At 49.0% G+C, this 14839-nt stretch overlaps 1 protein-coding gene across 1 annotated transcript in view; it reads left to right on the forward strand.

Moving 5' to 3' along the window:
• Positions 1 to 2917: 2917 nt before the first annotated feature.
• LDLR (low density lipoprotein receptor) overlaps positions 2918 to 14839 on the forward strand; it is a 34475-nt gene continuing 22553 nt past the window's right edge. The window contains exons 1-3 of the mRNA XM_045991045.1: positions 2918 to 3118; positions 13402 to 13524; positions 13939 to 14061. Coding sequence (XP_045847001.1) covers positions 3052 to 3118; positions 13402 to 13524; positions 13939 to 14061 — 313 coding nt within the window. The 5' untranslated portion in view covers positions 2918 to 3051. The remainder of the gene's footprint in view (positions 3119 to 13401; positions 13525 to 13938; positions 14062 to 14839) is intronic.

Genomic DNA, 14839 nt, shown 5'->3' on the forward strand with positions numbered 1-14839 from the left:
ACAACTAGGGGCGCCTGGGTGGCTCAGTGGTTTAGGCCTCTGCCTTCGGCTCGGGTCATGATCTCGGGGTCCTGGGATCGAGCCCCGCGTCGGGCTCTCTGCTCGGTGAGGAGCCTGTTTCTCCCTCTCTCTCTCTGCCTGCCTCTCTGCCTGCTTGTGACCTCTCTCTCTGTCAAATAAATTAATAAAATATTAAAAAGAAAACAACTAATATTAGATTGAAGGTACAATACAGGTTTCCAAAAATGTGGCAGTGTTGGGGCGCCTGGGCGGCTCAGAGGGTTAAAACCTCTGCCTTTGGCTCAGGTCATGATCTCAGGGTCCTGGGATCGAGCCCTGCATTGGGATCTCTGATCAGTCAGAGATCTGATCTCTGCCTATCTATCTAATAGGCATATTAGATAGATATCTATCTATCGCCTGCCTATCTAATTGTGATCTCCCTCTGTCAAATAAATTAAATTAAAAAAAAAAGTGGCAGTGGGGCGCCTGGGTGGCTCAGTGGGTTAAAGCCTCTGCCTTCAGCTCAGGTCATGATCTCGGGGTTCTGGGATCGAGCCCCGCATCGGGCTCTCTGCATGGCGCAGAGCCTGCTTCCTCCTCTCTCTCTGCCTGCCTCTGCCTACTTGTAATCTCTCTCTGTCGAATAAATAAATGAAATCTTTAAAAAAAAAAAGTGGCAGTGAGAATACCAGCATAAAAACGAGAAATTTGGAGTGTTTCTTGGGCTATCAACACAGCATGTGACTCTTGATCTTGGGTTTGTAAATTTGAGCCTCACATTGGACGTAGAAATGACTTAAAAATAAAATCCTCAGGGCACCTGCGTGGCTCAGTGGGTTAAAGCCTCTGCCTTCGGCTCCGATCGTGATCCCAGGATCCTAGGATCGAGCCCCATATCGGGCTCTCTGCTTGGCGGGGAGCCTGCTTCCTCCTCTCTCTCTGCCTACTTGTGATCTCTGTCTGTCAAATAAATAAAACAAAAAAATCTAAAAAAAATAAAATAAAATCCTCAAGAAAAGGGGCGCTTCATGTTTCCGTCATTTAGGTGTCTGCCTTCAGCCCAGGTCATGATCCCAGGGTCCCGGGATTGAGCCCCGAATTGGGTTCCAGCCCGAAGTTGGGTTCCGTGCTCAGTGGGGAGCCTGCTTCTCCCTCTCCCTGCAGCTCTCCCTGCTTGTGCACTGTCAAATAAATAAGTAAAAATCTTAAAAAAACAAAACAAAAAACCCCACAACTTTTCCTAGGTAATTGCTAATTATCTCATTTGACCCCCTCACAGAACCTGCTGAGTAAAGGAAACAAGCATTATTTCCTCCCCTTTCCACCTTGGAAAAGCTCATTTACTCACCCAGGGTCTGCCTGATTCTGAAGCTGGGGCTCTTAACTGCTCTTTCTTACTCTGGATTAATCACCCTTTTTTTTTTTCCCTCTGAGGGTTCAGTTGTCCCCTTTCTACCTCTTTTTTTGCCTCCTCTCGGGGCGGGGGGGGGGGGTGTTCCCCAAAAGCCTGCTGAGAGATTAGTACATTCAGCCAAGCTCAGTCTGTAAAACTTCAGAGGACTTTGCTCATTCCTGGGGGACCCACCCAAGATTTGCCAGACCCTTTATGGGGTTCAGGCAAGATTCGCACAGGTGCCTTTTTGGCAAGGGGTCTTGGAAACTTCATGAATCCCAAAGGAGACTGATTTTTTTTTTTTAAGGCTTTGGTTTTTTTAAGATTTTATTTATTTATTTACGAGAGACAGAGAGAGAGAGAGGCAGAGGGAGAAGCAGGCTTCCCCCTGAGCAGGGAGCCAGGTGTGGTACTCAATCTCAGGACCCCGGGATCATGACCCAAGCAGAAGGCAGAGGCTTAACCATCTGAGCCACCCAAGCGCCCAAGACTTTATTTATTTATTTGACGGAGACAGAGAGCATGCACAAGCAGGGGAAGCAGCAGGGAGAGGGAGAAACAGGCTCCCCATAAGCAGAGAGCCGGATGAGGAGCTGAGGGGTCTATCCCAGGCCCTGGGATCATGACCTGAGCCAAAGGCAGAAGTTTTAACCTACTGAGCTACCCAGGTGCCCCCAAGACTCTGACTCTTAAAAGCTGTTCTCCATCAGCCCTCTGTGATTAAGGCAATTAGGTTCAACTCTAAAAGCTGTTTTATTTTGATTAAAAAAAAAGATTTTATTTATTTGACAGAGAGAGAGATCACAAGTAGCAGAGACCAGGCAGGGGGCGGGGAGCAGACTCCCTGCTGAGCAGTGACCCCCCACCCCACCCCCAAGGTGGGGCCGATCTCAGGACCCTGAGACCATGACCAGAGCTGAAGGCAGAGGCTTAACCCACTAAGCCACCCGGGCACCGTTATTTTGATTTTTGCTTTGGGGAGAGGAAGCAGCAGCCTGTTTAACATTTTCTCCTAAAAGAACAAATCCGTATTTATGTCCAGACCCGGAACGGATAAATTGGTTTTAGAGATGCTTTCGCTGGTATTCATCCAAGTGCTGGATCCCACAAGACAAGATCAGTTTGGAGCGGAACGTTTGTGAAGATTTTATTTAAATTCCTCACCGAGTCCTGTTTAGACCAATTCTGAAGAATCGTCCCAAAACGATACGGGATTAAACTCAGTTAAAATCTATATATACGATTCCTAGAAAGGAAAAAGCAAGTAGAGAAAGGAGGGGGTAAAGTTCCTGACGTGTCTCGTTTTTTTCCGTTGGAGGCAGAGGGGAGATGGTCGTTAGCCTGTTAGATGAGTTGGAAGCAAGTTTTGGAAAAGACTGGAATCCGAGTCAGGACTTCACGGGTTAACCAGCCCTAATCGCATCGGCCGTTCCAAACTCCTCCTCTCGAAACTCCTCCTCCCGCAGTGAGGCGAAGATATTCGAAAATCACCCCACCGCAGACTCCTCCCCCTGCGAGGAAACTCTCATAGAAATGCTGCAAATGACTGGGGCCCCGCATGCATTTGCCACCCGACGGCTCGAGGCCCGGGTTACCCGCACGGACTTTACAGACCGAGGCCCGGGCTGGCGCTTTCGAGGGCGGAGGCTGGGAGCATGAGACCCGCGGGCTGGGGGCTGTGCTGGGCCGCCGCCCTGCTCCTCGCAGCGTTGGGGGCGGCAGGTAAGGCTGGCTCCAGGCGTCCGCGTGCGATGGGGTGATCCCCCCAGAACTCGGGGAGCCCCTTGGTAATTCTGGGAGCTGCGGGAAACCACCCCATCCTTGAAAGATGTGTGGGGAAAATGGCACGAAGTCCCGGCCAAACGGCTGAAGGGACTGCGAGGGTTTGGGGATGTGGGGAGGTCACGAGAAGCAGGTGAGGCTTTTCCCAGGAGTCTCCGCCAGATGGGGGGACCCCCTTCTTCAGAGCGGGACACGGGGCCCTCCAGCCGTAGGGAGGCAGGGACGCCTCCACCGAGTTGTTCTTGGGTGAGGACTACCAGGACCTCGGGGGCTCAGCCTGGGGGGGTTCCCTGCGGGCGCCCTCGCGTCCCCCCGCGGGCAGAAATGCCCCAGGCGGCTCAGGTGGCTTTGTAACCCTCTAGGACAGCCTCTGAGCCCGGGGTCCGACGCTGATTTTCCTCACCCGCGCCGCACGCGCGCTTCTGCCCATGGCCGCCGCCTCCAGCCCCGCCTCCGGCCCCGAGGGCCAGTCCCCGAGCTCCCATTGGGCACGATCGAAACACGCGAGCCTCGAGCCACTCCCCTTGGCCAATAGGGGACGGCGGATGCGGGGGGGGGGGTGCGCGGGGCGGGGCTCGAGGTGAGGCTGAGGACTCCCACCGCCCTTGGCTCAGGTGAGGCGACCGCTCGCGTTCGCTAGCGTCCGTCCCGGTTGCCTGTCACAACAAAGCGGACGACGCGTCCCGGGCCCCCGAGGTCGCCTCCGCGAGCACGGGCGAGCCCCTTTTGTCCTGGAGGCCGCCCTCGCTGCCCCGGCCTGGGTCGAGTTCACCTACGCGCCCCCAGGCCACCCTCAGGGCCTCCGTTCCTCCCGGAGCCGAAACGTGGCCTCGGAAACGCCCGCCCCTCCTCGGTCGCCCCCGAAGGGAAATTCGCGGAGACCTTCCACTGGGGCAGGGACCGGGAGGCGGCAACGTCGGACGGATCCCTCAGGGTGGCCCTTTTTTGTTGTTGTTCAGAAGCTCTGAATGGGTTTAGTTGAGCGAGGCTAGTCGGGGCGCGGTCCTGAGATACCCAGGGGCTCTCAGTGAGTTGCCGGAGGCATTTGACCTCGCCCTGGATGTGAGAGAAATGGTTCATTTCCTTAGAAGCCGAGCAGCCCCGAAACGAATTAGGATTCTCTGATAACAGGAGTGCGCGGCAACTTTCTGTATTGACGGGAGGGGAGGGGCGGCTTTGTGCGGGGAGCTGTGACCTGGTGGAATTCCTCTCAGTGACACATCGGTTTTCCCTGAGGTGGCTGCCGAGGGTCAGGGTCGTTGCGAAAACTCCGCCACCAGCTGCGTGACGAGGAGGGAGCGTGGCTTGTCAAGAGGCATTTAATTGACTCGTATTTCAAAGGCTGATGGACTCCATCCCTAGGAGGACATCACGGCAGCGGAGTCTTGAGCAAGATGCGGTTGCTTGCTTTAGTTTCCGCTCTCCTTGGGGTTCGGATACAACTGCAGGAGGAGCAGTTTGGGGCAGGGCCAGTGGGACCGGGCTGCTTAGCCCTTCAAGCGCTGACTGGGATTCTAGTCTTGTCCAGAGCCGCTCTGGGGTCGGCTGCTTGATTTGTCCAATTTTGGTGTTCCTCTGATGAGCTGTGAAATGCACCTCCCGAAAGCTTTCTCTTTCCATTCTCTGGACTCTTGATTTTTTTCCCGTCCCTAAGAGGAACTCCGGGCGGTGGTGCCTTGAGCAGGATGTGTTGCTTTACTTCAGCTTTCTCTCTCAGTGAGTGACCTCCCTTGTTCTCAGGGAGGCTCAGAGTCCTGATGTGTTCCCCAGACTCCTGAGGGCCACAGCAGCTACTTCTCCTCTGGTGTTAACAGCCCTGGCTGCCCCAGTGTGCTCCCTTAGCTGTCTTTAAAGCATTTGGGGGGGGGGGGGGGCGGTAGGAGGGGGATGGGATTTCTTGTTCTTTTTCCTTGGAAATGGGAGTTGTTGGAATCTGGACTGCGCGCCTTCACGTAGCCAGATCAAAACCACTTAACAGTTGTGTGCGGAGTATCCTGTATGCCCAGGGCACACCCAAATTCAGAAAAGCAGAGCATCTCACTCGCTAAGAGCTGTGTCCGTTTCAGCAGCGCGAGCTGGGGAGATTCATTGGTCATTGCGGGGCAACACTGGAGAAAGGGAGAACTGATTTTGAGACTGCAGACCTTTAAGGGGAATTATGTGGATCATTCTGCCTTTCCGGGATATTCACGCTCTAATCTGTAGGGTTCCTCCCTTGATAAGATCCTAATCTAGATGCCTTTATTGCTTAGGGCTTTGATGGCCTTCATATCCCTTGTTAGGCACAGTAATAGCGTCCACACTTTCCCTCCCGGGGCTGTCAAGGATGTCACATTTGTTGATAAGACACAGCAATGAACCATCACAGAGACAAAGCCCTCCCCAAAGGAACCGACCACAAAATCTTCCACTGAGATCACGCCTGAGGAAAATGCCTTGGCGTCACCTAGTTTGGAAAAACACACTGGCAAATTGATTTCTCATTCGTATTCTGCTGAGTCTGTTAGCGCCAGCCATTTCTTTTTTCAAGGAAATGATTCTGTCTATAATTTTGATTCTCCCGAGGAACATATTCAGTAGCATGGGAAAGAAAACATAGAAAGCATTTACCACCTCATTTGCATGCTGGAGAAAAAGCGGAACTGGGCATTCTCCTTTTCTGTTTCAATGACCTTGTTCCTGGCTTGTCGCGTGTGACAGGAGAGACTTAAAGGCTAGAGTTTAGAGATTTAGGCACTTGGGGGGGTGTGGGTATGTGTGGTTTCTGTGTAATTTTAGGCATCCCCAGCATGAGGAAATAGTGGAGTGGGCGCTCCAGTTTGCTTTTACTGGAATTCAAGTGAAACCGACAAGTAAAACACAAACCTTGCTTCTCCAACCCGGAGGAAGCCCTGAGGTTTCCTCCAGTGGTGTGCGGCTAACAGGACTGGCTCTGTCCCCTTGCTCAGAGCGGTGTTGTCTGCTGTGGGGACACCCATCTGATGTCCTGTCTCTCGGCACTTGCTGTTCCTGATCCCTGTCTTCACTAGCAAGGCCATGGGATTGATTAATTTCCCAGGTGACTGTTGCCTGGCTACACCTGTTAACAGTCAAATTCATGAGCTTTTTTTTTTTTTTTAAAGATTTTATTTATTTATTTGACAGACAGAGATCACAAGTAGGCAGAGAGAGCAGGCAGAAAGAGAGGAGGAAGCCGGCTCCCTGCTAGGCAGAGATCCCGATGCGGGGCTTGATCCCAGGACCCTGGGATCATGACCTGAGCCGAAGGTAGAGGCTTTAACCCACTGAGCCACCCAGGTGCCCCTCCATTAGCTTTTTATTCAAACGTTGTCCGGAGCTGTTGTGGGATAGCTCTTTGGATGACCTGTCCTGATAAAAAGTAAAGGCGGGGTCTTCCTGATGGTGAGGTCTTCCCCCATCTTTGGCTAGCAAATATTTGGAAGTTGTGGTGGACAGCCTAGGTGGCAAGGAGAATGAGTAAGAGAAAAAATAAGAGAGAAGGGAATGTGTTAAACTTTGGAATGTGCTGTGGTTACACAAACTGATAATCGAATTGCCCAACTACTGATCTCAACAGGATGACTCTCTTGGAGCTGCCTCCCCCATCCAACCCCACACCCCACTGACTCACGGTTGAATTGTAATTTCCCCAACACTGAAAACCGGATATGACTCACATCTCGCTCGTGGCACAGGGAGTGGGTGAAAAGCAACTGGAATGTCAGGACTCTCAGAAAAAATGAAAAAGGAAGTTCAGGCAAGGGCCATTCGTAATGAGGCTCTCCTGCCTTCTCCAGGGCCCCACAACCTCCATTACCGCTAATTGGCTGCTCTGGCCTCCCAACCTTTGCACAAAGCCCTATTTTACCAACAAAACATGTCACCGGAAAGACTGAGAATAGTAATAACACCTCAAGGCCCTTGCCTCCCTCTGCCTGCTGCTCTCCCTGCGTGTGCTCTCTCTTGCTCACTTGCTCCATCCCTCTGTCAAATAAATAAATAAAATCTTTTAAAAAATGAGGTATAGGGGTGCCTGGGTGGCTCAGTGGGTTAAAGCCTCTGCCTTTGGCTCAGGTCATGATCTCGGGGTCCTGAGATCGAGCCCTGTGTCGGGCTCTCTGATCAGCGAGGAGCCTGCTTCCCTTCCTCTCTCTCTGCCTACTTGTGATCTCTGTCAAATAAATAGATGGGATCTAAAAAAAAAAAAAGACCCTTTGATTTATTTAGGTCATCTCTGCACCCAGAGTGAGGCTTGAACCCGTGACCCTTGAGGTCAAGAGTCGCGCTCTCCTCAGACCTGGCCTGCCAGGTGCCCCCCGCAGACACACCTCATTTTCTTTTTTTTTTTTTTTTACACCTGATTTTCTTACGCTTCGCAGATACTGCCTTTCTGCACACATGGAAGGTTTTGGCAACCCCTCGTGGAGCAAGTCGAGGTTTTTCCTGCACTTATTACTCACTTTATGTCTCTGTGTCACATTTTGGTCATTTAGTGTAAACATAACTGCCGTATGCACTGAGAAGACCAATTCATTGGACTCACTTTATTGCAATACTCATTTTGGGGTGATCGGAAACTGAACCTGCAAGGTATGCCTGTATGTAAATAATTAGATAATAAATAAATTAAAAGTAAGTAAATAAATAGTTATTTGAGTTAAAATAGCTTTTTCGGGGGCACCTGGCTGGCTCAGTCACTAAGCGTCTGCCTTTGGCTCAGGTCATGATCGAGCCCCAAAGTGGTTTCCCTGCTCAGCTGGGAGCCTACTTCTCTCTCTCCCTCTGCCCTTCTCCCCACCGCACCACACTCCTGCTCAGTCTCTATCCTCTTTCTCTCAAATCAATAAAACTTTAAAAAATAATAATAAAAGAGCGTTTTTTTATAAAAATTTTTTTTAAATATTTTATTTATTTGACAGAGAGCGATCACGAGTAGGCAGAGAGGCAGGCAGAGAGAGGGGAAGGGAAGCAGGTCCCCACCTAGCAGAGAGCCCGATGCAGGGTTTGATCCCAGGACCCTGAGATCATGACCTGAGCCGAAGGCAGAGGCTTTAACCTGCTAAGCCACCCAGGCGCCCCATAAAAGAGCGGTTCTTTTTTTTTTTTTTTTTTTTTCTTTTAAAGATTTTATTTATTTATTTGACAGAGAGATCACAAGCAGACAGAGAAGCAGGCAGAGAGAGAGAGAGAGGGAAGCAGGCTCGCTGCCGAGCAGAGAGCCCGATGCGGGACTCGATCCCAGGACCCTGAGACCGCGACCCGAGCCGAAGGCAGCGGCTCAACCCACTGAGCCACCCAGGCGCCCTAAAAGAGCGTTTTTAAAAGATTTTATTTTTAAATAAATTTAAATTTTTAAATATTTTTAAATTTTTAAATATAAAAGTCCAATGTGGAGCTTAAACTCACGACCCTGAGATCAAGAGTTCCATCCCCACTGATAGAGGTGGCCAGGTGCCACTAGGAAGGTGATTTTTAAACTGGGTCCCAATGTCCCCAGCCACCAGGGCTCTCAGCCCAGGTTCAGGATCAGGTCCAGCCTGGTGAAGATGATCAAGGGGTCTGGAGGCGCTCAACCAATTGTGCCACCCAGGTGCCCCTTGCGGCCCTATTTTAAACTACGCCAGCTGTTCCCTTCTTTTCCCCTAAGTAGGGCTTTGGAATTCCTTGAACTTAGCATTGTCCTGCACCTGTGCCAGTATTTCTTCCAGGTCCCAGAAATTTTGCACTTTAACTTGAACTTTGCAGGTTCTGCCCTGTTACCCTCTTACAAGGTTCCCCCTTTCTCAGCCCTTTGCCTGGGGCTGTGAGGGACCTGGCTCTGATTTTCCCCATACCTATTGCACAAAATTATTGCAACCGTGTCAGGCATGGGCCTGTGCCCTGTGTGGTGCTGCAAGGATGAAAAGGACATTCCTTGCCCTCAGGGGTTTTTAAATTTAGTGGGGAGACCTGCAAGTAAAGAGGTGATTTTCCTGTAGTGTGATAAGAGTGAGAAATGGATGTTTTAGGAGCTCCTGGGGGTGCAAAACCCAATTTTTTGGAAGGTCCATTTCAAAGTTTAACTGTCAGTCAAGCAAATCATCCCCAAACTTAGTGGCTTAGAACAACACACATTTAGGGGTGCCTAGGTGGCTCAGTGGGTTAAGCCTCTGCTTTTGACTCAGGTCATGATCTCAGGGTCCTGGGATCGAGCCCCATTTCAGGCTCTCTGCTCAGAAGGGAGCCTGCTTCCCCCTCTCTCTCTCTGCCTACTTGTGATCTCTGTCTATCAAATAAAGAAACTCTTAAACAACAACACACATTTAGGGGCATCTGGGTGATGCAGTCTGTTAAGCGTCCAACTCTTTGGTTTCGGGTCAGGTCATGATCTCAGGGTTGGGGGATTGAGCCCCGCATCGGGCTTCTTACTCATCGTGGCGTCTACTTGAGATTCTCTCTCCTTTTCTATTTGCCTTTCCCACTCGTGCTCTCTCTCTCTCTCTTTAAAATAAGTAGTCTTAAAAGCAACAACAACATGCATTTTCTATTGCAAAGTTTCTATGGGTCAGGGATTTGGAAGCAGTACAGCTAGATGGTTTTGGCCCAGGGTCTTCCAGGAAGCTGCAATCTGGATTATTGCAGGGGGAAAAAAAATTAGGAGAGTCGGGACCAAGCTGCAGAAATTTGGGCTCTGAGGCTGGGAAACTTTTATGGGATTCAGCATGGAGGCAGGATATGGGTCACGAGGTTCATTGTGGAAGGGGCAGGAGAAAGTCCCTTCTGTAGTGTTGTAATTCACATTGCTTTGGGGGCAGGGAACAGTTGGTGAAATCTGTGATCTCAAGGTCATCGTCCCCTTCCTTGCTTGTAGGCAAACTTGCAGGTCAGCAATTTATGGGGAAAACAGAAGTCTGCAGATGTGTGTATGGAAGGCAAAGGGATGGAAGGAGTGCTGGCCAGATACCTGTGAGCTTGGAAAGGAAGTACTAGGCAGGTCCTTTTGGATCCGCGGAGGATCACCTTCACTCTCTGCCCCCTAATGTCTTGGCATTAATGTGGATGGAGACCACAGTTGTCCCATTTTGGCCAAGAATGGCATGAGCTTTGTCATTTTAATGACTTGGTTTCCCGTGATGTCAACCCCTAAAGCCTTTCTTCTCCGCACGCCCCACCCCATGCTCCACAAATCTTTATTCACCTTCCTTGTTCATCCTAAAGAACAGAAGTGTCTAATATATGTAAGCTTTCACCTGAAGGAAGGACTCTTTTTAAATTTATTTATTATTTTTAAATATATACACACACATATATGTATATGTATACACATATACGTATATATGTGTATATATGTATATATATATTTATTTGCGAATGTGAGCATGAGTGGGGAGGGGCAGAGGGAGAGGGAGAAGCAGCAAGGAGCCCGATGTAGGACTCAATCCTAGGACCCTGGGGTCATGACCTGAGCCAAAGGCAGACATTTAACCAACTGAGCCAACCAGGTGCCCCATCCTGAAGGAGGACTTACTAAAAATGCCCTTTTTATTTTGGAATTATATTAGATTTACAGAAAAGTTGCAAAGATTATTGCAGAGAATTCTTTTATACCCCACATCCAGATTACCCTAATGCTAACATCTTACAGACAATGGTATATTTGTCAAAACTAAGAGTTTGGGGGCCCCTGGGTGGCCCAGTCATTTAAGCTTTTCTGCCTTTGGCTTGGGTCATGATCCCAGGATCCTGGGATCAAGCCCCAGTTTGGGCTCCCTGATCAGCAGGGAGTCTGCTTCTCCCACTCCCTCAGCCCCTCTCCCTGCTTGTGCTCTCTCTCTCTAATAAATAAGTCTTTTTTTTAATTAAAGATTTTATTTATTTATTTGACAGAGATCACAAGTAGGGAGAGAGAGAGGAGGAAGCAGGCTGCTGAGCAGAGAGCCAGATCCCAGGACCCTGAGATCATGGACCTGAGCCGAAGGCAGAGGCTTTAACCCACTGAGCCACCCAGGGCCCCTCTAATAATTATAAGTCTTAAACAAAACAAAGCATAAAGTTGAGTTTAATGTTGGTTCATTACTGTTAACTCTAGACTTCATTTGGATTTCACCAACTTTTCCCTTTCCTCTTTCGGGACCCAGTCCAGAATTCCACGTTGCATTTGGCCCTGAAGTCTTTCATCATTGTCTTAAACAGTTGCTTTCCAAACTCTTTCAATCACATACCTCCACTGGTTTAAAACAAAAAAACAAAAAAAATGCTATGTTCTCCCCAATATAATTATTCATGTAGACTACTGCTACTGTATTAGGTACATCGTAAGATAAAACTCCACAGAAAAGCAAGATGTTGAATAAGATGAGCTAAAAATACTTAACACTTCAGGGGCGCCTGGGTGGCTCAGTGGGTTAAAGCCTCTGCCTTCGGCTCGGGTCCTGGGATTGAGCCCCTCATCAGGCTCTCTGCTCCACGGGGAGCCTGCTTCCTCCTCTCTGCCTCTCTGCCTACTTGTGATCTCTGTCTGTCAAATAAATAAATAAAATCTTTAAAAAAATAAAATTAATTGATCAAAGGAAAAATAGAGACCCCCCAGGGGGATCAGTTGGTTAAGCTTCTAAGTCTTGGTTTTGGGTCAGGTCATGGTCTCTGGGGCATGGGATGGAGTTCTGCATTGGGCTCCAAGCTTGGGATTCCTTCCCCCTCTGCACCCCCACCCCCGCTCACACTTTTGCTCGCTCGCTCTCTCAAATAAAATTAATGAAATCTTAAGAGACCAAAACAAAAACCACCTTCTTAAAAGAATGGAACTTATTAATAATTGGTAGCCATCAGTCAAACTTACACTTTACATACCTATATTTGCCTACAGAACATCTGACAATAGGAAAATCCTGCTAGCTGCTGCTGCTGCTGCTTCTTTTTTTTTTTTTGGTCGTATTTGCTTATTTATTCATAAAGCATGATGAGATAAACCAGATCATAATTTTTATTGGCCACATTGTTTTATTTTATTTTATTTTTAATTTTTTTTTATTTATTTGACAGAGATCACAAGTAGATAGAGAGGCAGGCAGAGAGAGAGAGGGAAGCAGGCTCCCTGCTGAGCAGAGAGCCCGATGCGGGACTCGATCCCAGGACCCTGAGATCATGACCTGAGCCGAAGGCAGTGGCTTAACCCACTGAGCCACCCAGGCGCCCCACACATTGTTTTATTTTACATTGGGCATCAAAGTCTATACTTAGAGATTAAAAGTTTTTTTTTTATTACCAGGTATCACTAATAATAAAAGTTTGCTTTATTCCAGTTCACATAGAACTATGCATTCTGAATCAAAGTATAATATTTAAGACAAAATGCAGTCAATATTATTGTGATCTCTTTTCCAAAATGCTAAAATCAATAGATTTTAGGAAATTTCCCCCAAGTTTACTTATCCTCATTGTTATCTAAAAATCTGGGTCTTTGTGGACACCTGGATGGCTCAGTCATTTAAGCTTCTGCCTTCAACTCAGGTCATGATCCGAGGGTCTTGGGTTTGAGTCCCACCTTGGGCTCCCTGCTCAGGGGAAAGCCTGCTTCTCCCTCTGCCTGCCACTCCCCCTGCTTATGCTCTCTCTCTGTCAAATAAATAAAATCCTTAAAAAGAAATTTGAGTCTTTGTTTTCCTAGAAAAAGTTGCTCTTGTTACATCTTTTGCTACTGCCTCTGTTCTATTTCTTTGGATCTGACCTTCCATTTTATGATTATTTTTGCTCCAGCATCTCTGTTCTCTGAACTCTGTATTCATAATTTCTCATAATTTTTGTCTCTTTATATTTCCTCCCTGCCTACTGGAGTTGACCCCTCATTTTTCCTTCTGCTGAATGATTTCACACTCTCAGTTTTCCTCGTTACTTTTGCCAGTACAGGTTTGTAATACGCTAAATCATTTAAATCATTTTCTTTTTTCACGGGCAGGGAAGTTAGATGATCTTGTTTCCTACCTTAGTGGGTCCATACACTGGACTCCACAACCGTTATGTCAAGTTTCACACACCATTGGCAAGTCACTCTTCTAGATCTGTTCTTTGCATCCTCCGCCGCACTTGTGGTTCATGAAATGTGTTGTGTGTGTTTTATTTCCTGGGAAGGATCAGATTCTATTTCTGGTTCATTCCGCAGCTGGCAGGAAATAGACACACACAGGTGGTGGTGTCAGTTTCCGATTCTGGCGCTGAGTGGCCCTTCCTCTTCCCTTCTCTCTCAGTGGAAGACAAATGTGGCAGAAACGAGTTCCAGTGCCAAGACGGGAAGTGCATCTCCTACAAGTGGGTTTGCGATGGGAGCGCCGAATGCTCAGATGCTTCAGATGAGTCCCAGGAGACCTGCAGTGAGTCCCCTTTGGGCGTGACACACTTCTTGCCCTTTATGATGAGAGTGGGTGGCAGACAAGACGAACAGCAGCCAGCAGGCTGATGTGTTCAGCCATGAATTGGGAGTTGGGGGAAGCGATGTTTCTGGAACCTTACCAGCTTTTAAAAAAATGAGGTGAAATTTACATAACGTAAAATTAACCATTTTAAAGGAACCAGTTCAGTGGTATTTATATGGTCACGGTACTGTACAGCCGTCACCTCTCTCTCCTTCTAACCTTTCCATCCCCTCATGTCTGATTTTTTTTGGGGGGGGTGCCCAGAAAGTTGGGCTTGGCACCCTGTTTCTGAAAACTGTGTTTTTGCTCTGCAAAGCGGGGGCTGGAGCGTCCAATTGGGGCAGGGAAGGCTCAGTCCCGTTTCTCCCATAGTGTCTGTCACCTGTAAGTCGGGGGACTTCAGCTGCGGAGGTCGTGTCAACCGCTGCATCCCTGAGTTCTGGAGATGTGACGGCCAGGTGGACTGCGAGAATGGCTCGGACGAGCAAGGCTGTCGTAAGTTGCTCCCTTCCCCCACAGCCCTGCGCTGGCCCCACTGGGTCCCCGCCGCCCCGGTCCTGGGGCTGCAGTTACAGTTGCTGCCCCAGGCCGTGCTGCCCCAGGCCGTCCTGCCCCAGCTGAGCTCCAGATTGGCTCTTCAGTCCTCCTAGAAGCTCCTGCCAAGCCCCCTTGTGCGTTTGAACTGCACTTTGCCCACGCGGCCGTGCAGGGCATAGGGTTGGTGCCACCTCTTAGGGTGGTCAGCATACTCAGGCTGTCCCTGCCAAGTGTCCCCCCCCCCCCACCCCAACCACGTGGCACATCTCTGGTGAGCCACTGTGACCACCACCCACCACCCTGGGCGGCCGAGCACACAGTAGGTGTCCTCGGCTGAGACCATATTGCTCAGCTGACCACCAGGAAGAGGAAAGCTTCGCCGAGTTGTGGCTTCTGGGAAGAAACAGGGCCAAGAGTCCCGGAGGGGGAGGCACGTTGAAGAGTGGGGTGTCTGTCTTGGCTCTGCAGTGTTCGTTAGTTAGTTAGTTACTGAGTTGTAGAGTTTTGTTTTGTTTTTTAATGGAGTAAGGCGCTGAGAAGAATAACCGGGAAAAATTTAAATAAGATAATGTCAGATCTTCAAGTTCAGAAAATTTAAAAATCCATGAAAATAATAATAAAAAAAACAACATGCGTGTGTTCACATACATTCACTTGAGAGGTGTGTGTCTCACAGGGCTTAACGGTCGCCTGATGAAATACCTCCTCGGGGAACATTTGGAAATAAAATGGGGTG

This window comes from Meles meles, chromosome 20 (genome assembly GCF_922984935.1).
Source record: "Meles meles chromosome 20, mMelMel3.1 paternal haplotype, whole genome shotgun sequence".
In the NCBI taxonomy this organism is placed as follows: domain Eukaryota; kingdom Metazoa; phylum Chordata; class Mammalia; order Carnivora; family Mustelidae; genus Meles; species Meles meles.